Source organism: Archocentrus centrarchus, chromosome 1, assembly GCF_007364275.1.
Source record: "Archocentrus centrarchus isolate MPI-CPG fArcCen1 chromosome 1, fArcCen1, whole genome shotgun sequence".
Classification (NCBI taxonomy): domain Eukaryota; kingdom Metazoa; phylum Chordata; class Actinopteri; order Cichliformes; family Cichlidae; genus Archocentrus; species Archocentrus centrarchus.
The window spans coordinates 1766755-1793837 of NC_044346.1; the positions used below are offsets into that span (position 1 = coordinate 1766755).

Genomic DNA, 27083 nt, shown 5'->3' on the forward strand with positions numbered 1-27083 from the left:
GAAAAAAAAAAAAAGAACTTCCTGTTCAGACAAAAACTCTTCCATCATTTTATTTGTCATCTTTGCTTCAGAGACACAGAGTTCATGTTTATTTTCATTAACTGTCCTCTCTACAGTCCCTTCTGATGCTCTACGGTTTGTCCGTGCTGGTCGGCCGGCTGATCTTCGATAAATCTCCAAACGACGCGGTGGCTGATCCTCGCTTCGCTGGTTTGGCCTGAGGAGAAAAAAACACTGAAGTCATGAATCCAAAAACACACTTTTATAAGCCAGAAGCTGTTTGTGACTTAAACTGTGATTTTTTAAAGTTTCTGCTGTAGATCTGATCCAGCTGAGCTCCAGCTGTTCCTAACATGAAGGCTTCCATCCAATCGACCGTCTTCAGATTAAAAGAAGCCTTCGTGTTTCAAAGATTCAGTTATTACACGCAGTTAAACGTCTTCCCTGTAAACAGCATGAACAGCGTTCCTGCTCACACGCTGGACAAACTGTTTGCCTGATGGTTCTGAGGAAATCCCGAGCGTTGTTTGTGTAGCTTAGTTGTGATTTAAGAGAAGCGGGACAGCGAGCATCTTCAGCTGTTAGAGGTCGATCAGACAGTAAACTCGTTTTTTATCCCACACGTGTCGCTGGAGCTTTAACCACTTCAGACTTTATGATCTTCTCTCTGCAGCTTAGAAGTCGTGCTCACATCCCTGCTGCAGGACATGAACACAGCAGAAACAGACTGAACCACACGGAGCACTGTCACAACCCCACATCAGGTGCTCTTACCTGAGACTCATGAGGCTTCCAGCCAATCATGTAGAGGATCTCAAAGGTGGCGGGAATGGAGCCGTCCTCACTCCCGTACAGCTCTGAAACATTTCACACACAACACAACTTACACTTAGACTTTTTCTTTTTCTTTACTTCATTTGTTTGTTTCGATTCCTTATTTTATTTATGATGACTGTCAGACTGTGGGATAAACAAAGTTTTCTGAATGGTCTCCCAGACTCACCTTTATAAATAGCTGCTGCTGCTAAGATGGTGTCTCTGTGCAGCAGCGACCTCCTGTTCCATGCACAGTTACTCTCACCCATACCTGCACAAAGTTAGAGGGTTACTCTGAGTTCACAAACAGAAACGGTGCACTTTGATGATTTAGACTTTATCTGCTGATCTAAAGTTTTACACCTGTGGAAGCTAACACAGTCTCACCCACAGTCACGGCCTCAAAAACGACCTCAGAGCTGAAACGGTTTCAGGAAGATCAGATATGATCAGATATTTATCAGTCCCACAGCTGGGACACACATAACAGCAGCAAAATGCATGGAGCATGGGGAAAAAAAAAACTGACGTAGCAATAAAAGAGCCCATAATAATACTATACAACAACAGAGAAAAAGTACACTATAAAAGGTAAAAATGTATTTCTCACTGCAGTGCATTAAGGTGTTGCTGTCTCTGCTTTAAAGAATTTAAACAGCTGATCCTGACATGTCCTGTTTTAGTGACATCAATCCATTTGAGGTAATGATTGGGTTATAGTCTGCAGTGCACCTGAGGCTCTGCAGGTCACTTTGAATACTGTACTTGTAGATAAATTAAAGATGGTCACACACAGAAAGATCTCAAAACTCCACATTCACTCAGGGACTTCCAACAAGCTCCATCCTGGGAATCTTTATTATTGACCTCCACCTCTATGCTGACGACGTTCTGCTTTACCCGTTACCTAAATCAGCGTCTGCTCTCTCCCTCTGAATGTCTCTATGACCTGCATGATAAACAGCAGAGTACAGAGTACTCCTGGTTGTGCCACACTGACAAATGAAGGCCGTCACGTCTCACATTCCTAAAGCTCAACTTTTATTGATTCTACATTAATCTAGTTTATTTTTCATTGCATTTTTCCAGAAATAAAATGTTAAGTGTTATTTTGCTTGTTTTGTACCTTGTAAATCAGTCATGACCTCCATGATTCCCGGATAGTGAACCTGAATATCATCGATGTCCTGGAACAAAGACAGCGGAGCGCTCAGAGACACTGCAGGGATCTTTGTGAGTTGATGCAAAAACAGTTTCTAAAATACTTTTTCGAGGCCTGCGCATTTTGAGTGTTTAACTATAACTCAAGACTCACCACGGTGAGCATGTTGAAGCCCGCCTGGCCCAGCAGATTTCCCAGGTCAGTGATGGCGGTGTAGGGGGAGATGTGGGGGGAAAAGCCACCTTCCCGCTCGGTCTCAGCCAGCTGCAGGGAACAGCGCAGCTCGTAGAGCGTCTCCCCGCCCACCATCGCACCGATGAACACCCCGTCCGGCTTCAGCACCTGGTGGATCTAAGAGGATGGAGCACACACTCTGAGTACACAGCTGGACCTGCGGTTAGAGTCTCAGGATGATGGTGAGGTGGGGTTAACCATCACCGGTATTTATCGCCTCACAAAAGGTTCATCTCACCTGTTTGAGAGCTCCAGGTAGGTCATTGATCCAGTGCAGACTGGAAGAAACAGACATGAGTTTATTTAAAAAAAAAACAGAAGCTAAAAATGCTTAAATGAAGCTACAATAATAATCTACAGCTTTATAGATGCTTATATCAGCTGCTGCGTGGTGTCATTACTAAAACCTCGTGCCTTCAGTGTATATTTTGCTTTTATGTCATGCATTTTATGGGCAAAAGAAGAGATTCATGAAATACAACTTGTAATTTAAAATAACCCACTGCATTTCTGGATACACCTGTACAACAGAAAATCAGGAGAAATGACATGGCCTAGAACCATTTTTAGGTTTTTCCTCTTCGTTTAATTAGTGTATGTTCAAACATGGACTGAGATTATCAGTTAAAAGACAGGAAAAATGATTCATTTACTAGACTTTATTTTGTGTAAAGGAAGTCTATCAGAGACACAAAAACACTAGAAAAAGATTTATAATAACCAGAAACATCTAAATAGACCACAAAGTAAATAAAGAAGTGTAAAATGAATTGAATCAGATGCAAACCTGAATGAGCAATATTAATGTAAAACAGCAGGTAAGGCATCAGAAAGTGATGCAAACTGAAAACAGCTACAAACTCACAGTAAAATATTTAAAAAGACGCCAAAAACAACAACAGAGGATCATCATAAGCTGCTGCAGGATTAAAAGGAATGTAAACAAGCTCAGGACGCCATCCTGTGGCTGAAGTCTGTATAGCAGCAAACAGCATGACTGTGGCACTGCTGTTAAACTGCAGTCAGTCCACCTGAAACCGTGACGAACGAGCTGCAGTGAAACGAGGGGCGGGTTTAGGACCTCAGAGGATGGCTGCATTACTCACGCCAAGCTGCTCACCACCAGGTCGAAGGTGTTTTCTTTAAACGGCAGGAACTCCTCGTCAGCCAGGACGCGACGAGTCGGGATCTCGCTCGGTCTCCTCTGTCTCTGAACATCATGAAACCACATTTGAATATATAAAAATGATTCGATACAGGCTTCAAACGTCTGCGTCCTCAAATATTCGATTATGAGTTTCAGTACACACCAGAGACTGCAGGGAGATGTCTGTCAGGCAGAAACGCTCCACCACCTCCTGAAACACCGGCAGGAAAAATCATCATTTATTATATTTTATGTTTAGTTTATGTTTATTACAACACCAACATAAGTGCTGAAGCTGACACAGATACAAGCGCCACAATATTCTGCTCATTTCCAGCTCTGTGGAGTCCTTTCTTGAACTCAGCAGCTTTGCTTGATTCACAGCTCAGAACGATCATCCTTGATCTGATTCTGCCTGAAATATTTTAGCTCCAGTCTCCTTAAGCCCCTAAAGCCTCTGTTCCTTCTGATTGGCCAACTTCAGGAAGCCTGCAGAGGGGCAGCATGCAGAGCTCGTGAGCGCTGCTGTGACTGACTGATGTCAGCTTGTCACTGAAGCAGAAAAAACTCGCTGACGTCTGAGGCCTTTTCTGTACGCTGACCTCTGACCTCATTATTTTTTTACATGTTTAATATGAACAACAACACTGTGATGTCATAACAGCAAAAATACAACAGCTCCCCTTTAAGGTTCATTTGAGTTCAGAGGCCTTTAATAAACATAAAGTGGAGCTTTTCATTAAAAATGATTTTAGCTTAGAGATTTTAGTTGATTCGTTTTGTTTTTTGTATTTTTTTTTTTGCTCTCTGTATGTCTGGTTTATTATTTTGAGCTAAAACGTAAAAGTTCATTTGATGTATTTGATAGGAACGGTTCAAGCAGCTAAAATATGGTAAGTCCTTGTATTTAATAAATATTTCACCTCAGAAGGTGGGTGTTTTGCTTTAGACCACAGCCCAGACTCTCTCTCACTCTCACACACACGCACACACACACACACACACACACACACACAGTACTTTGCTTAAATGCTCCGCGATGTGACTTCTTCCACCTCCGACGTCCAACGCGAGAGGAAACGTCCTGAGGAGACAGGAAGACAGCGTGACGTTAACACTTCTGTGCGATGCTGAGCTTGTGTGAATGTTTTTGTTCAAGCCGGGTCAGCACTTCAGTTCAGATCTGCTGTGATTTAGTACGGCAGCGTTTTTATGAAAATAACCAAACATTTGCAGGCCCGACTCTTTCCTCTTCAGGTGACGTGAAGATTTCCAAGAATTTTAAAACAAAGTGAAAATAGCAAACGTGTCCCTCTGGGGTTAAAGTCAAACTCGTGTCTGTGATAAACGTGGATCGAGCCGCCTCATCGTGAACTCACCGTGCGATGTCGTAAACTCGATCAGCCACTCGACTGCCAACCTGCAAACAGAGGAAGTCTGATGAGTGAAGCTGCATTTTTGTTTTCAGGAGATTCATAATGAAACTATTTTCCTGCTGAACACTCCTTTAATAATCATCCTATTCCACTGAAATCACAGAAATGAGGCACTTTGATCTGTGAACCTTCATCATTTATGCTTTGAAAAACATAAAAAGCATCTTTCTGTAGTTTCAGGAGGTAAACGTCGAATCTTCACAGATTTATTTCACATAATGTGTGTCAGATCTCAGTCATCACTGATGGTGACGTCAAACTGAGCTCCAAATGTAACTCCACCTTTATGGTAAAACAAAAAGGACTTTTTGGGCCTCTGATTCTTTACCCTCCTCCACACGGGACTGGCACTAGGACTACACTGAAGAGAGTGCAGGCAGGGTGGAGCAGGTGGAGACGAGTGTCAGGGGTGATCTGTGACAGAAGGAGAGCAGCCAGAGTGAAAGGGATGGCTTACAGGATGGCAGTGAGACCTGCTGTGATGGATGGTTTGGAGATGGTGGCTCTGACACAAAGACAGGAGGCTGAGGTGGAGGTGGCAAAGCTGAAGATGCTCAGATGTTTATGGGACGAGACGGATGGACACGATTAAAAATGAGTCCATCTTCTGGACTTTAAATCTCAGCTCTGACCTGCAAACTCCTCCAAAGCTGCTGCCACAGATCACACCTCCTCCACCCTCCATCAGCCTGAGCTCATCTCCTCAGAGTCCATGCTCGCTGAGCCACAGGAGAACATATTCACCCTCAAACATCTCAAGCACCGAGCTCCAACACTTTCTACACGATGAACATTTAAAATTCATCCTCCAAACGTCCCAAACCTGCCTGACCTTCACCCTTTAAAGGATTGGTTTTTGGAGGGGACTAATGACAGCAGGGAGCCGAAATCCACAGAGATCCAACTGTAACACGACAAGGACACAAAACGATGGCAAAGACACACAAAACACCCAGAAAGATGCAGACACCCCCACAGAGATGGAAGCAGAGGTGGATGGGACCCCAGGGTCAGCTCACCTCCTCCCTCAGGTAGTCGTACTGCTGGCTGTCCTGCAGGGAGGCTGCCCAGTTCTTCTGCCTCTTCTTCATCTCCCTGTTGAACACGTTCATGCTGCCTCTCCCTGACGCCGACAGGCCCCTGCTCGGCTCCAGCCTGACCCCGGCCCGGAGCCCGCAGCAGGAGATCCGGCTCCAGCCGCGCGAGGAGGCGGCGGGAGCAGAGCCGGCCGCGAGCAGCCTCCGCAGGTACAGTCCGCTGCTCATCCCGCTGCAGTCACACTCACAAACACCTCGACATGACGGTGGGCGCTTCCTGTCCTCCACACCGGGTCACCTCCGAGGAAGCAGCACCGAAGACACGGAGCCGGAGTCCGCCGAGCTCACTGGAAACTGCGGAACCGGATCACAGCCCGAGAGCGGACCGCGGAGGAAAGTAACACCTCATCCATTATCTGATGGCAAAATAAAATAAAACAATATCAGCGATAGCTAGATTTGAGCTTGGATAAATAAATGACTGCAGTTACTGATCATATTTTATCCGCTTCCCGCATTAAAGTCTGTAAACTTAAAAAAATCCGTGAAACTTGATAATTTCTAGAGTTTGAAGTGTTTAACACGGTATGCTGATAGATATAAACGTGTTACGATTAAGGTTTTGTTTCCTGATGTTTGTAAATAACAGCTGTAGCTGCTGAGCCTGCGAGATGGGTGGGTGGGTGGATGATGGGTGGGTGTTACTGTAGTTGCGCGTTTCGTTCTTGTTTGTCCCGCTTCGCTCGCCATACAGAAAGGGGCGGGGTGGAGCAAGGTGACGAAGCGGCGTTGCATGCTGGGTAAACACGTGTGACTGGATCGGAGAGAAGGAGAGTCCGTTGGTAAGGTTTCAGTTGTTTATCACTTTATTTTAAACCGCAGGGGGTTCAGCAGTTTCAGGGTTTCCGGTGCTTTCACGTGTTTCCAGGTTGGAAACACTGGAAACAGAAATCCGGACCTCAGAGCTGATCACTAAGACCAGAAACCAGAGCTGATCACTGAGCTGATCGCAGTCAGACCTGATACCAGAGCTTATCACAGTCCGGGCTGATCACTGAGTTTATCCCAGCTGATCAGGTCCTCAGAGAAACACTGAAGCTTTGTGAGCATCAAAAACAGGTCTGAAGTTTGGTCCGTGGTTCAGACACTTTACTCGTTCATTTTTTACACGTTTCATGTCCATGAACAGAAATAATAAGTAAAGCGTCAGCGTTTAAGTGCTGATCCTTCTTCATAATATCTGCTGGATCTCAGTGTCAGGGTCAGATGATGATGGATGGAGATCCGTTCCTGCCTCCTCTGAGCTCCAGAGCTCCAGGCTGATCACGATGTCAACTTCTTCCTCCTAAGGTCTGACTGCAGGTTCTGGATGGGATCTAAAGCTCTCCGATCTCTTTGGTCATCTCTTTTGTTCTGTGACGCGTTGCTCCATCCTGCTGGGAAACACACATATCCATCCATCCATTTTCTTAACACTTACCCTGTTCAGGGTTGTGGGGGGGCTGAAGCCTATCCCAGCTGTCGCATGAAGCGAGAAGTTGGGTCCACCTGGATGGGTGTCGCACGGCTAACACAGAGACACATTCACACCTGAGGTTTAGTTAGAATCACCAGTTAATCCAGCATGCGTGTCTTTGGACTGTGGGAGGAAGCTGGAGAAGCCGGAGAGAACCCACGGGGGAACGGGGAGAACCCAGCTCTCCTGCAGGCTCAGACCAGGAACCTTCTTGCTGTGAGGCAACAGTGCTGTCCTCTGCACCAGCATGCGGCACAGACTGTCACCGCTTTGCTCCTGGATAGTTGGAAGAAGTTGGTCTTTGAGGACAAAGTGTGATCAGCCTGGAGCTCTGAGGAGGCAGGAATGGATCTGATCCAGCAGACAGCTCAGCACCGTAAATACTGATATCAGAAACATGTAAAAATGTTTGGAATATAAACTTGTGTCCACCTGATATCAGCGCTGATATTTCTCTGTTGTTCACTTTAATTTAACATTCAGAAACAGTTAAACAGTCGGTGTTTCATCTGTAATAAATGAACCTGATCCATGTTTGTCCAATCAGAAATAAATGGGATTAACAGTAAACATGTCTCAATTTTACAAAGCAGGAAATGTTGTATTTAGTAAACATAACTCAACCCTGTGTGGATGTGAAGTGTGAGACCCTGGCTTCTGTTCCACAGGTGACGCTGCGATTTTACCGCCATGTCGTCCAAAAAGAACCAGGATGGGGACGAGCGCTTTCTCCGGGTCCAGAAGGACCCGCGGTTCTGGGAGATGCCCGAGAGGGAGCACAAAGTCAAGATCGACAAACGCTTCCAGTCCATGTTCCACGACAAACGCTTCAAGGTGAAGTACACGGTGGACAAACGAGGACGCCCCATCAACCACACCTCCGCAGAGGACCTGAGGCGCTTCTACAAACTGTCCGACTCAGAGGACGAAGACGAGGAGGACGAAGAGGCCAAAGGTGGGAAGGCGGCAGAGAAGAAAAAGAAGAAAAAGAAAGCGAAGAAGGATGGTGGCTCTGAAGCAGAGCAGCCTGAACGAGGAGTGAGAGTCACTGCAGAAGGTCAGAAGATGTTTTTTTATGTAAATTAAACTTTAAGTTTATGAAAACTGCTTAAATGGAGACGTGAGCTTCCTCTGCTGTGTGCCAGACAACAACCGAGGGGGAGCAGCGTCTCCGATCTCTGAGGCTGATCTTTTCATATCCCGATCGTTCCCACGCTCTGAGGCTCACAGAGCGTCTCTGCTGATCAGCTTTAAATCAGCATCACTCTGCACAGAAAGACCTAAATCAAATAAAATCATGGGATTTGATTAATAATTAACCATAACTTCATTTAAGCACTCAGGCACCAAAGCTGGCAGGTCCACCATTGAAATGTTCTCTGCACAGCCAGCAGGTTCACGCTGAGGGGAACGCTGACAGGTGTGAGAGTCTGGAGACGCCACGTGCTTGGTGTGAACCTGCTCTCTGCTCTGTGAGCACAGCTCCCTCTGAAGACGTCAGGACCTCCTGCTGCATCATGTCTGACCCTGACAGTTTGGTCAGAAACATGCAGAGCTGGAGCTGAGGTCATCTGGTAGGACTCTGGCTGTGCTCCTCCTGTTCCTCCTCACTCAAAGAGCAGATGCTGGGTTTCTGTCCAGTTCTCCTCATGTAACGGCAGGTATCTCCTGGAATCTCCTCCGCTCCAGAACCTGGCAAAAAACCTTTGTAGGTTTGTATTCCTGGAGGTGCTGGACTACCTGTGCAACCTGAGTGGGTTGCGGGTACTGCCTCATGCTAGCAGCATTAGACGGGACACCAGCAGAGTGCAAAACTGAGAAGAATCAGTGAGGAGGGAGGAGGAGAGCACAACGGCCTGAGGCCACCACCTGCTGAACCACTCCCTGTTTGGAGTTTGTGTTGTTGTCTCTCCACTGCACCTGCTGACACTTTGAGTTGCACCTGTGCAGGTGAAATGGTGGTTTCTGCTTCTTAACCGGACAGATTGATGTTCCTGAAGTTAACTTGCTTTGTGATGATCGAGTGTTCCTTCAGAGTGAACTGCACCTTTTAACAACTGTTAGACAGAAACAGGAAACGGAAAGCCGGAAAAACTGGATACAATAAAAGCTCAGACAGAAGAAAACATCACAGAGAAAAATCCGAAACAGGAATTGCATGGTTCAGTTACACAAATAAAACACTGATAGTGTTTAAGAAAATTCCAAATGAATGGAATTCTTTCCTGTTGATCGATGTGTGACTCTGAGCTCAGTCGCTGTTTGCTCTTTCAGGGGTCGAGATTAGTTTCCAGGAAAATGCAGATTTAATAAAGTTTGGATTCACAAAGCTCAACTTGAACGAGAGCAGGAGATGAGATGTGAGATGGAGAGGTGGCACATAAACTCCCTCTGAACCACACCACCACGCTTCCATCTCGTTCCCCATCGGAGAAGAAACTCTTCGGTGTGTTTGTGTTGATGGATCAGGAGAGGAGAGCACGCAGATGTCTGAGCTTCCATCAGATATTCAAGAATGAGTTTTCCTGCACTCGTACAAATATTCAGCCGCCTCTCCTCCTACAGATCAAGTCTGCTCATCCACTCCATGTTGCTCTGCAGCTGGCAGTCCTGGTTCTGCTCGGCGTAGTGGCTCATGAACTGGTTCTCCACCCGCTGCAGGTTCTGGTCAGAGTGACGCTCCAGCTCAGAGAGGACTCTGAGAACTGAATCAGCTGCGGTCCAACATGGAGGAGGATTCGCTGACATAGTCAGTTAGTCGCTGGAGAAACAAAACAGGAAGGACCCCAGCTGGCTAGTTAGGAGTGACTGAACTTTCAAAATAAGAGCGTGGGGATTGTCTTACAGTAACCTGACCCAGATTGCATCATTTTGTCAAACCGATTAAAAAAAAAAGTCTAAAATACCTCACCAAATATAAAAATGTATGAAGTGACTCATGTAAACGGTGTTTTAGCCGCGGTTTGGTGAGGAGGGAGCGAGGTGTCGTTTATTTACCTGTAACTGATGAATGAAGCTGCAGCATGTGCTCCCATCCCTGAGCTGAAGCTCTCCACCATCTAAACACAGTCTGACATTTCAGTCAGCTGTTCAAAGGAGACCAATCAGTGCAGTCGAGTTGTAAAATGTGGGAGGAGCATAATTTAGGTCATACCTGGACGTCAGGTGAGGAACCACTGAAGACCTCAGGACCTCGTGCTGGAAGCTGTTTCAGAGAAGACACATTTATGAAAATCAGATTTGCAGTAAAAATGTTTGAATGCTTCTCCGGGTGACCTTTAACCCTGTTCACTAAAGCGTGTCAGAAATAATTTGATGGTTTTTCTTCTGTCTGATGCTGTGACTGTAAGCTGAGTCTCTCAGACTGCACACACACTGACTCTAAATATTTCCTTCAGGTGATGAAGATGATGAGGAGCAGCAGTCTGCAGAGGAGGACGATGTTGACCTAGGAGACAGTGTGTCTGATGGCAGTGAGGAGGAGGAGGAGGAGGAGGAGGAGAGTGATGAGGCGAGTGGCTCTGATGAAGAGGAGTCCGGTCTGGATTCGGGGGATGACAGTGACAGCGGCCCGGATCTGGCCCGAGGGAAGGGCAACGTAGAGACCAGCTCAGACGAAGATGACGAGGATGATGTGGACGCCATCCTGATAAAAGAGGAAGAGGAGATCGAGCACGACTGGGGGGAGCTGTGCAAAGACGCACCGCGGAGCGATGAGGTGAGGTGGCGTGTGGTGAAGGTCAAAGGTGAGTCTGTCCCACCAGGAAACACAAACTATGCTAACGTGGTCTCACCGTGTTTGTGCGTCAGGTTTCTGCTCGGCTCGCCGTCTGCAACATGGACTGGGACCGGATGAAGGCCAGAGACCTGCTGGCTCTGTTCAACTCCTTCACCCCCAAAGGAGGAGCCGTGCTCTCTGTGAAGGTGATCTGATCCACTGTGAGCTGGCTGTTGGTGTGGAGATGACTTGAAATGTTGTCTGCTCTAAAGAGAGAGATTAACACAGTGCATTCTGGGTACTGTTGTCCAGATCTACTCGTCAGAGTTTGGGAAGGAGAGGCTGAAGGTGGAGGAGACTCAAGGACCGATGGAGCTGAAGGCGCTGCCCGACGACTCGGAGGACGACACGGAGGAGGAGAGGTAACGATGAGGTCATAGAGGTGTGGGTGTGAGTCGGTTACTTCAGGTGCGACAAAACCACCAGCAGGATTTAAAATTCATTTTTTCAACCAAACTTTATTCGTCCAGCGGCGTCTGTAAAGGTCTGAGAAACTAATGTTATTATTAAAAGGTTTAATTGGTCCATTCTGCTGTTTATTAGAATGAACCAATTAAAATGTTTTAATGGTAAAAAAAATTAATTAAAACTACTGATCCAGGATCTGCCTTTAACACCCAGACATGTTGGCTTTTTTTTTTAACAAAAATATGCAAATATTTCTTTTGTTAAAACAAATACCGAGGGGACATTTTATTAGGTACACTTTGCCACTATCATTCTTTGCCTTCATTCTTCATGGTTCAGATCCAATGAGGTGCTGGAGATTTCAGTCCATGCTGACATGACAGCATCACTCAGCTGCTGCAGATTCATGATGAGAATCTCTCGTTCCAGCACATCCCAAAGGTGCTCTGCTGGGCTGAGGTCTGCTGACTGTGGAGGCCGTCTGAGTGCTGTGAACTCATTGTTCCTTATTTGAGTTCCTGTTGCCTTCCTATCAGCTCAAAGCAGTCTGTGCATCCTCCTTTGACCTCTGACCTCAGTGAGGTATTTTCTCCCAGAGAGCTGCTGCTCACTGGATATTTCCTCTGTTTCAGACCTTCTCTGTAAACCCCAGAGATGGTTGTGTGGGTAAATCCCAGCAGATCAGCAGTTTGTGAAACACTCAGACCATCAACCACATTCAGAGTCCCTCAGATCACCTTTCTTCCTCATTCTGATGCTCAGTTTGAACCTCAGCAGTTCGTCTGGACCACGTCTACATGCCTAACTGCACTGAGCTGCTCAAATATAATTGGCTGTTTTGACATTTGTGTTAACATGCAGCTCAACAGGTGTACCTAATGAAGTGGCTGGTGAGTAACTTTAACCTTGCAGCTGTGATGCTTTGAAATTTGGACACAAATAGTTCTGTGTCCAGTCAGAAACACGTGTTAGAGGTGAGTTTCACCTGTTACCTGTCGGACGTTTTCACACCGTCGTGAGGCTGATGCTGTCCTCTCCTCTCAGGGTTTACAGAGAGAAGCTGCGTGACTACCAGTTCAAACGTCTGAAGTATTTCTACGCCGTGGTGGAGTGCGACTCAGCTGACACGGCTGCAAAGATCTACCAGGAGTGTGACGGCTACGAGTACGAGAGCAGCTGCTCCGTCCTGGACCTCCGGTACGATTGTCAGGAAAGCACACGTTTCAGACGCACAGCAGAGTTCCTGCAAGTCATTAGAAAAAGTCTATTATTAAAATTCATTAAATTAAGACACTTAGGGTCTCAAAATGCTTAAATTCCTTCCACAAAACTTTAATGTTGGCCATAACTTGAGAACGATGTGACCCAGGATGTTCAAATTCACACCGCAGATGCTTCCTGTTCAAGCTCATCAAACTCCACACACTCCTTCACTGACTTTACTATAACAGCACATTCATAAATTCTAGATGGCACTCAAAAAAATTGAGTTATTGTGGTGAGCACCGAGAAATATTTCCAGTATCGGGCCATCGAGGCCTGCTCTGCCTCTAATGTTCTGCTCAATGTAACTGCACATCTGCAGGTATCTGAAGTCATATTTTCATGTTTTTCTGTAAGCCAGGAGGATCTCGCTGTGTGAATCTGTGCTCCGTACTCTCACCTGTTAAACGTTTCACATCCTGAACTCAGTTTTTTTTTTTTTCTTCCTCATATTTAAATCTGCTCAAACCGAACAGCTTCATTCCTGATGACGTGAAGTTTGACGAGGAGCCCAAAGACGTGGCGACGGACGTGAACCTGTCGGCCTACACGCCCAAACTCTTCACCTCGTCTGCGAGCTCCACCTCAAAGGTAAGAACTTCACCAGCTAATCATTAGTAAAGGTGATATTTTTATTTAAGTAAGTGCGTGTAAGGTGCTCTCATGATTAAGCAGACAGACTCGGACTCACGAGACACTTCAAAAGGTTTATTTGCAGCTGTCGGAATTAACAGCTGAACCCCACTGACAATGTTTGAGATGTGCTGGAGAAGACTTGTCAATGCATGAGCTTATTGAAATGATGTCACAGTGTGTTGCCATCAAAACTGAAGGCAGTCCAAAGAAGTATTAGTGACTTTTTTTGTCCGGGCAGCGTAGAGACCGCGTGTTTGTTCTCATACAGCGTGTGCTTTAATGGCTGTGCCTTCAGAAGGGGAAACAGAAGGTTTCTCAGACAGGACCGTCTGAGTGGGTCGCCTTTATAAACGTTTAAACAGTTTAACAGGAAACTAAACGTCGGCGGGCTCAGTGCGACTGGTTGAAGCTGTAGATGTTCACACTTTACATTGTTTTCCATTTTGAGGGCTTCTGGTTTGTGTCGTATTAAATGAATTTTATTTTAATGAATTTTAATTCCATTTTTCCTCACGGGAACCGATCAGACTCACTGACTGACGGGACAGATGATCAGAGGTGCAGAGTTTAACCACCAGCACTGAGACAGGGATTTGGGTTTGGGTGGAGTTTCTGAGTGAAGGAGCAGGTCAGAGCTGCAGCATCTACACCATACAAGGAGACCAGACCCTCCCCAAAGTAAAATCTGCCTGAAGAGCGACTCCGCTCTCCTGAACCTGAAGCATGTTGTGAAAATCTCTGTGGCGTCACCAGCTTCTGTGAATCTTAATCATCTTTAATGTTTCCACTAAATATAAACTGTTCACAGAATTCAGAATAATGGGACCAAACACCGACACTAACCCAGATCCTTTGAACTAAGTAACACAGACGTGTATTTGTCCTTGTTCACAAACTGTGTGCACGCACATATTCCTCTGGCAGTCACGTTGAGCTTCTGTTATTACAGTAGAAAGATCAACCTGTCCTAAGATTCATCACAAAGTACGTTCTAGATATTTTTCTATAATGAGCTTTGTGATGAATGCACGCAGCTGCGGACTTTTGCCACCATTTCATGATCACCTCTACCGGCCAAGCCAACAATATGTTCTCAGTGTGACAGCTCTTAGCTGCCTGATAGTTTTCAGCTGTGCGAGTACTTTTACTGCTAAGAGGATGTCCGTTTCAGGGCCTTCATGTGTGGATCTGGTTCAGATACGTTTGCATCACTGCGAGAGGCTGCTCACACTTTTGACTCAAACCCAGTGAGGTCAGGAAACCTTTGATTTCAGAAAGGTTTAATAGCAAATTTATTTAAAACCATTGATTTACAAATGCATCAAATACATGAAATAATGAAACTGATGACATCGAGTTGTGTTCTAATGTAGTCGTGGTTAACTTTCCATCTCTTTGCAAACAAAAAACATTTTTGAGCACATACAGTATTAGTGAACGAGGCAATTTTGTCCATATACACTGAAGTCATTGATGCAGGTATTTTGTCATCTTTACACTGGCTCCCCATAAAGTTCAGACTTCAGTTTAAGATCTTGGTGATCACTTTCAGAGCTCTGCATGTTCAAATGCCTGCGTACATTAGCGAGCTATTACACCCATACATAACACACAGACCGCTGAGGTCTGCTGACCAAAATCTGTTGGTGGTTCCTCGCTCTAAACTGAAAACTAAAGGAGACTTTTATCTAGAAAGGTGTATATAAATACATTTTCCTTACTTGATAGGCTTCATTTTAAATGAATTTTTATGATGCCGATATATTGATATCCCCCAAAATCTTAATTCAGCTCAGTAAACATTACTGTATTTACACTTTTATTCTCTGAGTGAAATTTGTTAGTTTATCCAGTTTGATTGACAGGAGTGATGATCAGAGGAGCAGAGTTTTTACCACCATCATTAGTACAGGGACTGAAGAATGGGTGGAGTTTCTGAGTGAAGGAGCAGCCAGTAAAGGAGTAGATCAGAGCTGCAGCATCTACATCATAAAAGGAGACCAGACCCTCCTCATAGTCCACAAACACCCCCACCTTCTCAGGAGCAGACTGAAGACAGAGACGGACTGGAGGGACACCATGAGCTGCGCAGTAATTTCCATTTATCAGCCACACAGTCCAGCAGCCTTCCTGAAGACTCAGAGTGATTTTTCCCTTCCTGTTGATCGACTCTCTGGCCACTCCTAAAATCCAGTCAGTCTTTCCTGTAACCTGAACCTCAAAGTAAAATCTGCCTGAAGAGAAACTCTGAGTTCCTAAAACACAGGGACACTGAGAAAATCTCTCTGGATTGTCTGGAAGATTCTTCTTCTCACTCTCATGATTCACTTGTTTTCCATCATCAGACAGGATGAGTTCAGGATTTGCTGTATCAGGATCAAGAGTCACATCTACTGCATACTGCTGGACCTTCTTCAGCTCAGCCTCAAACAGCTTCTTCTTCTCTTTCCTGAGTCTCTCCTCCAGCTGAGCCACAGCTCTCACCACAGTCCCCTCATATGATGGAGGACGGATGCTGACCTTTGTCCGGTCCTTGGTGGGTGGAGCAGCTTTCAAGGATGAGAAGCTTTGGAGGAGGTGGAGGTGGTCTTCAGAGCATGAGAGCTGCTCCACCTCAGAGCTTCTCTTCATCAGCTCAGAGATTTCCTGTTCCAGATCTCTGATAAAACCTTCAGCCTGTTTCTCTGCTGTTTCCTGTTTGTCTTCGATCTCCTTTATGAGCTCCTTCAGGCCTTTTTTAATAGACTCCATCAGAGCAGTGAAGACCTGAACACCTTCTCCTTTCTCTCTGTCTGCAGCATCTTTGCTCATCTTCACTGACTCTTTGATCTCCTCGATCTTCAATCGTCTCTTCTGGATCATCTGCTGAATTCCAGCCTCTGTCTCCCTCAGCTCTGCCTTCTTTCCTTCAGACTCTTCTCTCAGAGGAACAAACTCATGGTTCTTGTGGTCTAAAACAGAGCAGAGTGTGCAGACACATGTCTGGTCGGTCTTACAGAACAGCTCCAGATGTTTATCGTGCTTCATACACATCCTGCTTTCCAGGTTCTCCACAGGTTCCATCAGCTGATGTCTTTTCAGACCTTTCACTGTCAGATGAGGCTCCAGGTGAGTCTGACAGTAGGAGGTCAGACACACCAGGCAGGACTTCAGGGCCTTCAGTTTGGTTCCAGTGCAGACGTCACAGAGAACTTCTGCTGGTTTGAGAGCTTGTTGCTTTGAGCTGCTGCTGCTGAATTTCTGCTGAGCTTCATGTCTGAACTGAGCGACCATCTCAGAGATGAAGGTGTTGACGTGAAGTTCAGGTCTCGTCTTGAACACCTTGTTACACATGGGACACTGGCACGTGACATTAACATCCCAGTGCTGAGTGATGCATTTTGTGCAGTAGTTGTGTCCACATGGTGTGGTGACTGGATCAGTGAACACATCCAGACAGATGGAGCACAGAAACTGATCTTCAGGTGGCAGATTGCTGGCAGCAGACATGTCTGCACCCTGAGGGAGAAAGACGAAAAATGTTTTATTTTAAAACAGGGGTACCTGCACTACTCGACTTAGTTCACCAACTCAACTTGGAGTGGGCACTCAACTGTTTCCCGCCTGATAACCATGGCCTGAGACTTCCTGCTGTGTTGCGCTGAGCTAAACCACACCATCCACAAGTCCAGTAGTGAACTCTGACTTATTCCTGGCATCATGAGTCAGGCTCTGAGTGTGGTGACCAAACAGCCTCTTCCACTGAGGAGTTCACTCAGTGACCTCACCCCCAAAGATGGATGAGCGGTCCCACGTTCCCAGATTCTTCTTCCTCTATGGAAGGGACTAAGACGATCCTTGAAGCATTCCTTCCACTGCCTGACTTTATCCCCAGTTGAGGTCTATGTCTCCACCGTTTACAATTTAGGTGGAACACCACTTTCCCCTCACGAGTCTCTTAATATTTTGCTACATTTGTTTAGAAACCAACCAAATATATTTCTCCGTGGTTTCACCAAACTACTCCACTGCCACAGAACATGGTACACGGCATCACAGTTTAGGTTTGCAAAGCTGCATCTGAACAAACCACAAGACTTCTGGAACAAATGTGACCAAAGTGGAGATGTTTGTCCATAATGCACTGCAGCACGTTTGGAGGAAACCAAACTCAGCACAAACACCTCAGAGCAGCTGTCAGCACGGTGGAGGAGGGCTGAGGATTTGGGCCCCCTGCAGTCACTGAGTGACCTGAACTCCTCTGTACACCAAAGTATTCTAGAGGCACATGTGAGGCCGTCTGTCCCACAGCTGAAGCTTGGACCAAACTGGGTCATCAACAGGACAGAGATCCAAGCACAGCAGCAAGAATGAAGGTGCTGCAACGGCCCGGTCAGAGTCCAGACCTGCTGCAAACCTCAGTGAACTGAAGCCACACTGTGACAGAGAGTGGACCAAAACTCCTCCACAGTGATGCGATAGACTGATAAAGTCACACAGGAAACCATCACTGCAACTTATTGCTGCTAAAGGAGTTCCTACAAGCTGCTGAATCAGGGGGCAGACTCAGTTTTTCACACACTGCAGAGCCTGAATGTGACGGTCCTCATGGACAGACTGTAATCAGTAAGTCCAACAGAACATCACCCATAGCACCTTCTCCACTGGAGAGCAGCGCTGTACGACAAAAGTGACGTCACCTCTGCTGGCGCAAGCTGACGCGTTGGTGGTGTTTCAGGCTGGTCGTGCACATCTTGATTTCTTTTACATGCCATTGCTGCTGCAGCTGAGTCGGAGACACGAGTGTATGAGCCCGTTGGTTTTTACCTCCATTTTAATAAAAAAAAAAATCAATCAATTAAAGCTTTATTTATATCATACTTCTCATACAAAAAAGATGCAATTCAAAGTGTTATACATATGCATCCCCTTCACTTACATCCTCTCATCATCCCAACGTCCTGATGCCCCCACCTACCAATTAGACACCCACCCAGCCCCACTCATATATTCTGCGCTGTAGCAGGAAAACAAGGAAAATGCTATCATACCAAAAATTCCATATGGAAACACTGGAGATAAAAAAGGTGACTCTTTGTTGTGATTTGGCGTTATATAAATAAAATTGAATTGATTTGAATTTTGCATCTACCAGCTCTGATGTGGAGGTGTGGCGACACCTGTGATTCAGGAGAATACTGCAGCGAGTACTCAGTGATGCAGAGCTGTGGTGACATCACTGTCGGTATGGGAAATGACCAATGTGGCAGGTATAATGGGCACTAACACCCCTCCAGGGTTCACTGTTCTCACCCACGTGGGCACTGGGAGTTGCCAGATTGGGTGACTTACAACATAGCACCCGTGGACTCAAAAGAGCCATTCCCTGATCCAGAGAAGATCCCTCTCATCCACTGAGGATAACCCCAATGCACAGACACTGAACTGGGAGATAAAAGCACCCCGCTGACTGCAGCTTCAGAGCAGAATAGAGTGTGTGGTTTTTAGGAACCCTGCCCTTGGTGAGGTGACCTGGTCCCTTGATTGTCTTCATGGGGAGCTTTTGGATCACACTGGTCTCACTACTGAGAGAAACCTGATACACTCAGGTGAAGCTCCGCCTCCCCCTGCAGGTGTGTTAGGCACAGAGAGGGGAGCTTTTCAGGCCCTGAGATCAGAGAGAAAAGTTTTTCCTGTAAACTCCTTTTTTTTCCCCCCTTTTTCCAACAAATGATCAGAGCTGCTGTTAAATCAGCACTTATTTGATTTGAACTCACCGGCTTCAGCAGCATCACAGTTCTACTTCCTGCCACAGACAGAGGAGGACTCACCTTTGGTTTGGACTGCGCGAACATGCTCATCTGTCACCAGTGTTGTTAAGAAAGTCTCAATAAACTCAGTTTAATGTTCCTGTGAAGGGAAACAGCTTGCTCTCAGCTCAGACTCTCCAGTTTCATTTCTGGATTATGACGCTGAAGCCTTTGTCTGTCAGCTTTTGCTCCGCCCCTCCCTGCAGCTGAGAGGCGGTGACCAAGCAGTGAGGAGGAGGACTCCCCATTGGTCTGCACCGCGGCTGGATTCTGCCGTCTTTCCCTTGTTGCTCCGCCTCTCTCTGTGTGTCTGGGGGTTTTTTTTCCTGCTCTGGGGAAGTTTGAACTTCACCCTCTGCCTGATCATTTCTGCATTGCAAACAATAAAAACAGGACCTGCAGGGCAGAAGTAATAAAGTGGGCGGTGGCTGCAGCACATGTTAAAAAGGTTCCACAGATAACAGCTGTTTACCTACTGCATGTTTTAAATGGATTTTAATAAAAATACACATTTTAATGCTGATCTGCTCTCTTGTTGTTTTGAGTTCGTTGCTCTGATTTTTATTTTTAGGAGCTCAGATCTTTGAACCATGTGAACTGTGTCTGGTTGCTTGGACAGTGTGATAGCAGGATTTTGGACTGATGTGTTTGTGTTGAACTGATCAGGTGCAGCTGACGTGGGATGAAACCGACCACGAGCGCGTGACGGCCCTGAACAGGAAGTTCAACAAAAACGAACTGCTGGACATGGACTTCAAAGCCTACCTGGCCTCCTCCAGCGAAGAAGAAGAAGAGGAGGAGGAGGAGGAGGAAGGTGGTGATGGAGACGTTGAAGGCAGTGACGAGGATGTGAGCACAGCAAGAGGTGAGAAACACGAGAACGTGACGAATGTGTTTTAACTGTTCACAGGTGAAAGCAGCACTGAGGAGATGAGTTGTGTTTGTGTTGGACAGAAGAGCATGCGATGGAGGCGGAGAACAAAAACCAGGAGAAGAAGAAGAAGAGCAAGGAGCAGATCTCCAAGTACAGAGAGCTGCTGAAAGGCATCCAGGACAAAGAGAAGAAGGTGCAGGAGGACAAAGACATGGAGATGGAGGTCACCTGGGTGCCAGGTACGAAATCACAGCCAAATTCCAACAAACGGTCACCTCAAGGTGCTTTATACTGTAAGGTAAAGACCCTACAATGATCACTTCCTGTTTTCTTAACAAGAAAACACGAACATGAGCAGAGATTAGGGCTGGAAGGTGGGACCCTTTTTGATTTTGATCAGGCAGCAAGGAGATCAGATCCTTGATCCAGTGAAGATCTTTAAAACCATCAGAGGTTTGTTGGAGCTGGAAAAACCAAATGAGGCTAAAATGTGAAACAACTGCAAAAGAATGAAGTTAGATTGAAGGACAGAAAGATGAAAAAGTGAAATGAGAAGCTCAGACTAAACTCCAGAGCTGAAACAGGAGGTCATATTCTTCTTTAGTTTGTTTTCACATTAATACCCAAACGTTTCCAAGTGTAACAGAAAAATCAGAGAACATAAAAATCAGTGTCTTCAGCAGGGCCGTGAACTCTGAAGCAAGTCCAACATGCCCCCCCAGCTGACCCCCTCCCAGTCAAGCTGTGATGCAGAACATGGGAACTCTGATGTTTGTCACTCACAGGTGTTTAAATATGAATGTATTAGAAGATGATCTCCTCCATGAATCACCACCTTATCATGATGGAGGGATTCCAGGAGATGTGTTGTTGGTGCAACCTGCCGATGCAAGAGTCTTTCAGCTCAAAATAGTCCTGGGTGGGGGGCAAACTAAGTTAGTTCAAATGACTCCTATGACTACAACAGTCCGGAGTCCAGGAACCCCACCCAGACCAGGACCACTCATTTGTGGTGGCAGGGCCACATGGCTGCATATTCCTATGGACCCAACAACCCTGGGAGGACCCTAGAGATCTGGTGCCTTGACTGGAAGGACTGGTCAGTTGGGTGGCCCGGGTAGTGGCCCAGAGGCAGGGAGGGGTGCTGGTACCAACTGTGCAGGAGGTGGGGCAGGACAGGCTGAGGCAGCAGAGACTGGAACAGGGGTGGGCAGCTGTGTCACTTTGCTGTGATGCAGTCGGCCTCCATTTGAAGGCCTTCAAAGGATGCAGCCACTGAGCACACAGCTGTTCTGGGAGGTGGTGCTTTAAACCGCAGCCAGTGACACACACAAGCCCACATTATCTCCACCGTACCAGCAGGTAGTGACGAGGCTGGAGAGCTCACCTGTGTGAAAAACAGGTGAAGGATGGCGAGACGAGCACTTCCTGTTTGAGAATTTGATGTGGATACCTTCTGCACTTATAAAGTTGTAAGGACTCAAACAGGCTGGGAAAAGTTTCGATCCACTCCTTTCAGGGCGTCTCAGTCTGAAAATCTTTATAGTATGAAGGTAAAAGTTTGAACGCTGTCACTGAAGACACTAAAGTTATTGTAGAAAGAATGAGCTGAGTGTGAGCAGGTGAGGCGGGAGGGCTTTTTTCAGATTTGGTTGATTTTATATGGAACCATCGTGGAAACGTGCTGTTTAGCAGCGGTTTGAGCTGCGATCAGTTTATTAAATGTTTTTTCCTCCATGCTGCAGGCCTGAAGGAGACGACGGAGCAGCTGGTGAAGAAGAAGCTGGAGGGGAAGGACACACTGACGCCCTGGGAGGAGTTCCTGCAGAAGAAGATAGAGAAGAAGAGGCAGAAGAAGTCTGAAAGAAAACAGGTGAGAGAAAGGCCATTTATTCCTCCGTTAATGTGACGCACCTTAAAATATTCCAGTCTTTATACACACTTTGTGTTTTATTAGCTCGTTTATTAGCATTTTTGCACCATCTCCTGCTTCTTCCTTCTTGGCTGCAGCGAGCAGCACTTTGACCTGATACCAGTCCTCACGGTGCTGATCCTGAGACAGTTTTCTTATGATTCCTGGATCATGTGAATCAGACTAATGGAGCAGGAACTGGAACTGTTCAGAAGTTGCTTGAGAATCTTCTTTTTTTCCACATTTCTTCAGTATTAAAGTAATTCGGGGACAGTTGCTGGTGCAGCCACTGCTACAGAGCAAACAGTTGATTGATGATTCGGCATCGAGTTTTACTGTTTTCTGTCCAACAGGTTTGCTTACATCTTCCTGAGACTGAAGCCTGATTGGCTGATGGTGCAGCCGAGGGATAAACCCCAGAAGAGCGATATTTACTGTTAATTACTCATCAGTTATGCTCATTATTGAGGCAACAGTTGTTTTATGGTGTGAAGATGCTGCAGAGGTTCCTCTGCTCATCGACACACCTCTCTGTGTTACAGTGTCAGGATAAACTGGTGAATAATTAACACCCTTTGGAGTGTTGATGCTCAGCCAGCATGACAGATTTATATTCAGGATTTTATTACAGGATCATATTAAAATATTCCACGCAGGAAACAGTCCAGACCACTGATGGAAGTGAAATGACTGCACTTCGGTCATCACTCAGACTTCCTGTCTTCGCCGTCTGGAGTCTCATCACAGCTCCAGTTTGGAGAGCGCCCCCCTGTGGTGCTTTTATTAACCTGTCTGATGGTTTGTCTTCATCAGGGAGCGGGCGAGGCGGCGCTCAGCGACGACGAGCTTCCTCCAGACGTCGACCTCAGCGACCCCTTCTTCTCCGAGGAGCTCGGAACTGCAGGTGATCGATCAGTGTCTCAGTCAGTGATTCAGCTGTGAGACAACAGTACTGTCAGTACCATGGTGTCATTAAATACCAACAGACCTAAAAATTAGTGTGTGTGTGTGTGTGTGTGTGGAGAGGTTGAGTGTGGCAGCTTGTTCTTTGTCCTGTCACTGATGAAGATGAGCGACCTTCAACACGTTAGAGATTCACTGTCGTCTGATTTTCTCTCTGCAGACCTGAAGAAGAAACAGAAAGGAAAGAAAAGCCAGAAGAAGAAGCAGAAGGAAGAGGAGCGGACCGCTGAGGAGGAAGAGGAGCTGCAGAAACAAAAGGTCAGAGGTCGTCGCAGCTGGTTCTGGATCTGATTCTGTTTGTGGATCTCACATTAATCCGTCTGTGTGCGTGTTTCCAGGCTGAGATGGCTCTGCTGATGGAGGACGACGACGGCAAACACAAACACTTCAACTACGACAAGATCGTGGAGCAGCAGAACCTGAGCAAGAAGAAGAGGAAGAAGCTGCTGAAGAAAGGCGAGGAGCTGCCAGAGGACGACGACTTCCAGGTGAAAATCCTTCACTCTGCTCTCTGCTGCGAGTGAGCGAGCGTGCAGAATAACGATGGGTTAGAAAGTAGAGGTTTGCAGGGTGAGACACCCTCAGAGAGGCAACTGTTAATGACCCTTCAGAACCTACGTAGATCCTGCTGACCTAAGGCTCTCTCTTTCAGCTGAACTAAGCAGGGAGTCAGTTTGAGGTTTTAGAGAGAAAACACAAAGTTAGCCTGACATCAGACACACAATAAAGATCTAATTATTTTTTAAATGTCTGGAACACCAACCCTCTTCCTGTTTCTCTCTCTCTGCAGGTGGATGTTAAAGACCCTCGTTTCCAGGCCATGTTCACCTCCCACCTCTTCAACCTGGACCCCTCCCACCCCAGCTACAAGAAGACCAAAGCCACGCAGAGCATCCTGGCTGAGAAACAGCGCAGGCGAGCGGAGGAGCAGCGCCACCTGGAGGACGCTCAGAAGACCACGCCCGTGCAGGCAGAGCTAGGCAGGAAACCGGAAGTAGCAGGGAAGAGACAGGAAAACGAGTCTGATGCTCAGACGACAAAGAAGCAGATGGACCCGAGTCTGACGCTGCTCGTCAAATCCATTAAAAGCAAAACGGAGCAGTTTCAGGCTCGGAAGAAGCAGAAACTCATGTAGATGCTACGAACTCCCTTCAGGTCGCTTTGGACTGATCACACAGGATCTGCTGCCTGGACTGCTCTGTTATTATGGTTAATATTTTTATATGTGTTTGAGCAGCAGGAGGGCAGAGTGAAAGGAGGAGGAACTCAGTGATTTCATGTGTAAATGTTTTCTGATTCATGTTTCACAGAATGAGATTAAACGAGTTGCAAACACAGAGGTATTAGTTTGGATCCGTCCTTCAGGGTCACAGCATCACTGACAGCATCAGTAACATGTACTGAGTAGTCTGACACTGTGATGTTGTTTGAAAGGAGCTCAGCACAAACACACTCTGGAGGTGCAGTTGGCGTCCCTCTTTACCTGTCAGTCAAAGAGGCCACGCCCCTAATTATTGCAAACTTTTTTGGGCAGTCTTTGTTACACTGTTCGCTTTCTGGAAATGAGTGTGGAACCCCCCCCACACACACACAGACACACACACACACACACACACACACACACCAAACTACTGAATAACAGGTGAACAATAAATGTGTGTATTTGTTTATGTTGTGATTATTTTATGCAATCTGTTCAATTTTCACCTAAGGGACACAGTTAAGGCTAATCTAATTTAATCTAATCTAAATGAGTTAAAGAACAATTCGGAGCAAAGCAGGTTGGAGTAGCACCTCTATTAAGCCAGCTGCTAGTGTTACACCTAATCTAAAAGTTGCATGCATGCATTAATCAAGCTAAACTAAGTTTACAGCATCTAATCTGATCTGATGTAACAGGCGAAGAGTACACAAAGTCTAACGTTATGGAGGGGAGTGTGTGTCACTGCAGTAAAGTTTGTGTTGCTCTACAAACTCCACCCTCACAAGTGGAATGTTGTGAAGAAAGGCACATTAACAATTGATAACTCACACTTTCAGCAATGACACACACTACACACAGGATTTCTCCACTACAGTTCACTTCAGCATCTCACCTCCCTCATAAGCTGCTGATGCCTGCATGCATTGTAGGGTCTTTACCCACAATACAAAGCGCCTTGAGGCGACAGTTTGTTGTGATTTGGCGCTATATAAATAAATTGAATTGAATGGAATGGAGCATGCTCAGAAGGTCGCTCTTTCCTACATAGCCACTCCCAAAGTTTGGTCCAAATTTTCTCCCTGGAAAGGCTGGGTTATGGTCTTTCTTGCCCATCAGAGCTGCCCTCTGGATCTGTTATCACTGTGAGCATTATTAAGTGCACATTGATGTACACTTGGTCCACTATCTCGCCATCCGTGCCTGGAAATGCCTTCTTGGGGCTATATACTTGAATGTGTGGCACTTTGGTCAACTTTGTTGTTTTAAATGTGCTATATAAATGAACTTGACCTTGATTACTCTCCTAGTTTGCTGGGTCAATGAGGTAACTGTGGGTCAACCAGCATCACCATTCTCCCAACTTCAGGTGGTCGATCAGGATTTGATTATTGAATATTACTGTAGCATCAGGAGGCAGAAAGTTACTGAGAGCAATCCTCAGTCATTATTTACTCACCTGGCCTTTGATAGTGAGATAGTGATGCAGAAGCATTTGTGGTGGGTGAGCATACACAGTTCTGGGTGCCTCATACCGTGGTTGCTGGTGCCATGCCAGGTAAGGGTGGGTTTACCTGCATAAGAGGCGGAAGGAGGCCTCTAATGACCTCTAATTTCCTGCTTCTAAATTCAGATAAAACTGAACTTCTTGTATTCGGCCCCACAAATCTTAGAAACATGGTGTCTAACCAGATACTTACCGTATTTTTCGGACTATACGTCGCTCCGGAGTATAGGTTGCACTAGCCAAAAAATGCATAATAAAGAAGAAAAAAACATATATAGGTCGCACTGGACTATAAGTCGCACTTTTTTTTTGAGGGGGGGGGTTTGATAGAATCCGAGACCCAGAGCAGAAATTCCATCTTGAACGGCAATTTAAAATAATAATGGATTAAAGAACAGGACGAACACGGTTACGCCTACGTTATGCTAACGTAGCACATTCAGCTACATGACACACAACGAACACATGTTCGGTATGTTAACGTAACATTAAGTTATTCAGATAACCATAGCATAAAGAACATACTAACAAGTTAACCAAACCATCAATCCATTGAATTCTTCATCCTCGGTGTCACTTCTAAACAATTCCGTACACTCCGTAGACGAAGCGCCGCTTCCTCTTCTGTGTCGCGTTAGTCAGACTCGTCGTCAGCTGCAGTTCCAATTATTCCAGCCTTTCTGAATCCCAACAGGATGGTTTGTCACTGAAGCCCATGTTTTCTTGATCCATCCAATGACTTCCAGGAAAGTTGGGTGGCGCATTCTCCCAGTTGCCGTTAAGCTGTGCTCTCCATCCATCATCCACTGCGCCCACAGGTTACGCAAGACTGCCTTAAAGCTGCAGTTCACGGAGATGTCAAGTGGCTGGAGTATTTTGGTTCATGTGTTATAAATGTCACATATACGTCGCTCCGGAGTATAGGTCGCACCCCCAGCCAAACTATGAAAAAAAGTGCGACTTATACTCCGGAAAATACGGTACTCTGGATGGCATTACTTTGGCCTCCAGTAACACTGTGAGAAATTTTGGAGTCATTTTTGACCAGGATTTGTCCTTCAATGCACATATTAAACAAATATGTAGGACTGCTTTTTTGCATTTGTGCAATATTTCTAAAATTAGAAACATCCTTTCTCAGAGTGATGCTGAAAAGCTCATTCATGCATTTATTACTTCTATGCTGGACTATTGCAATTCATTATTATCAGGCTGTCCTAAAAGCTCCCTGAAAAGCCTTCAGCTGATCCAAGATGCTGCAGCTAGAGTACTGACAGGGACTAGAAAGAGAGAGCAGATTTCTCCCATATTGGCTTCTCTTCATTGGCTCCCTGTTAAATCTAGAATAGAATTTAAAATACTTCTCCTCACATACAAGGTCTTGAATAATCAGGCCCCATCTTA

The 27083-nt window shown here is 46.0% G+C and overlaps 3 protein-coding genes across 4 annotated transcripts; 1 reads left to right on the plus strand and 2 right to left on the minus strand.

Annotated features, from left to right (window-relative positions):
- Window positions 1–24: 24 nt before the first annotated feature.
- On the minus strand, window positions 25–6204 carry ndufaf5 (NADH:ubiquinone oxidoreductase complex assembly factor 5). 2 transcript variants are annotated; one of them, XM_030732076.1, is made up of 11 exons: window positions 5815–6204; window positions 4739–4779; window positions 4380–4443; window positions 3523–3570; window positions 3319–3422; window positions 2451–2490; window positions 2132–2329; window positions 1943–2003; window positions 1004–1087; window positions 775–857; window positions 25–217 (listed from the first exon to the last, which is right to left on the minus strand). In XM_030732076.1, exons 1-11 carry the CDS (start codon window positions 6058–6060, stop codon window positions 131–133), a joined length of 1056 nt encoding a protein of 351 aa, XP_030587936.1. In that variant the 5' UTR covers window positions 6061–6204; the 3' UTR covers window positions 25–130. The 2 variants fall into 2 exon arrangements, with proteins under 2 accessions (XP_030587936.1, XP_030587944.1); XM_030732084.1 differs by lacking the exon at window positions 4739–4779 and having other exon boundaries at window positions 4380–4414; window positions 5815–6060.
- Window positions 6205–6621: 417 nt separating this feature from the next.
- Window positions 6622–24526, plus strand: esf1 (ESF1, nucleolar pre-rRNA processing protein, homolog (S. cerevisiae)). The gene is made up of 14 exons (XM_030731928.1): window positions 6622–6674; window positions 8017–8405; window positions 10747–11066; window positions 11159–11272; window positions 11379–11488; window positions 12579–12731; window positions 13274–13388; window positions 19889–20087; window positions 20177–20335; window positions 21842–21969; window positions 22822–22912; window positions 23132–23229; window positions 23310–23459; window positions 23762–24526. Exons 2-14 carry the CDS (start codon window positions 8039–8041, stop codon window positions 24104–24106), a joined length of 2349 nt encoding a protein of 782 aa, XP_030587788.1. The 5' UTR covers window positions 6622–6674; window positions 8017–8038; the 3' UTR covers window positions 24107–24526.
- Window positions 14759–19369, minus strand: LOC115781998 (E3 ubiquitin-protein ligase TRIM21-like). Its single transcript, XM_030731971.1, has 2 exons — window positions 19244–19369; window positions 14759–16931 (listed from the first exon to the last, which is right to left on the minus strand). The coding sequence occupies exons 1-2, from the start codon at window positions 19271–19273 to the stop codon at window positions 15279–15281; spliced, it is 1683 nt and encodes a 560-aa protein (XP_030587831.1). The 5' UTR covers window positions 19274–19369; the 3' UTR covers window positions 14759–15278.
- Window positions 24527–27083: the final 2557 nt, after the last annotated feature.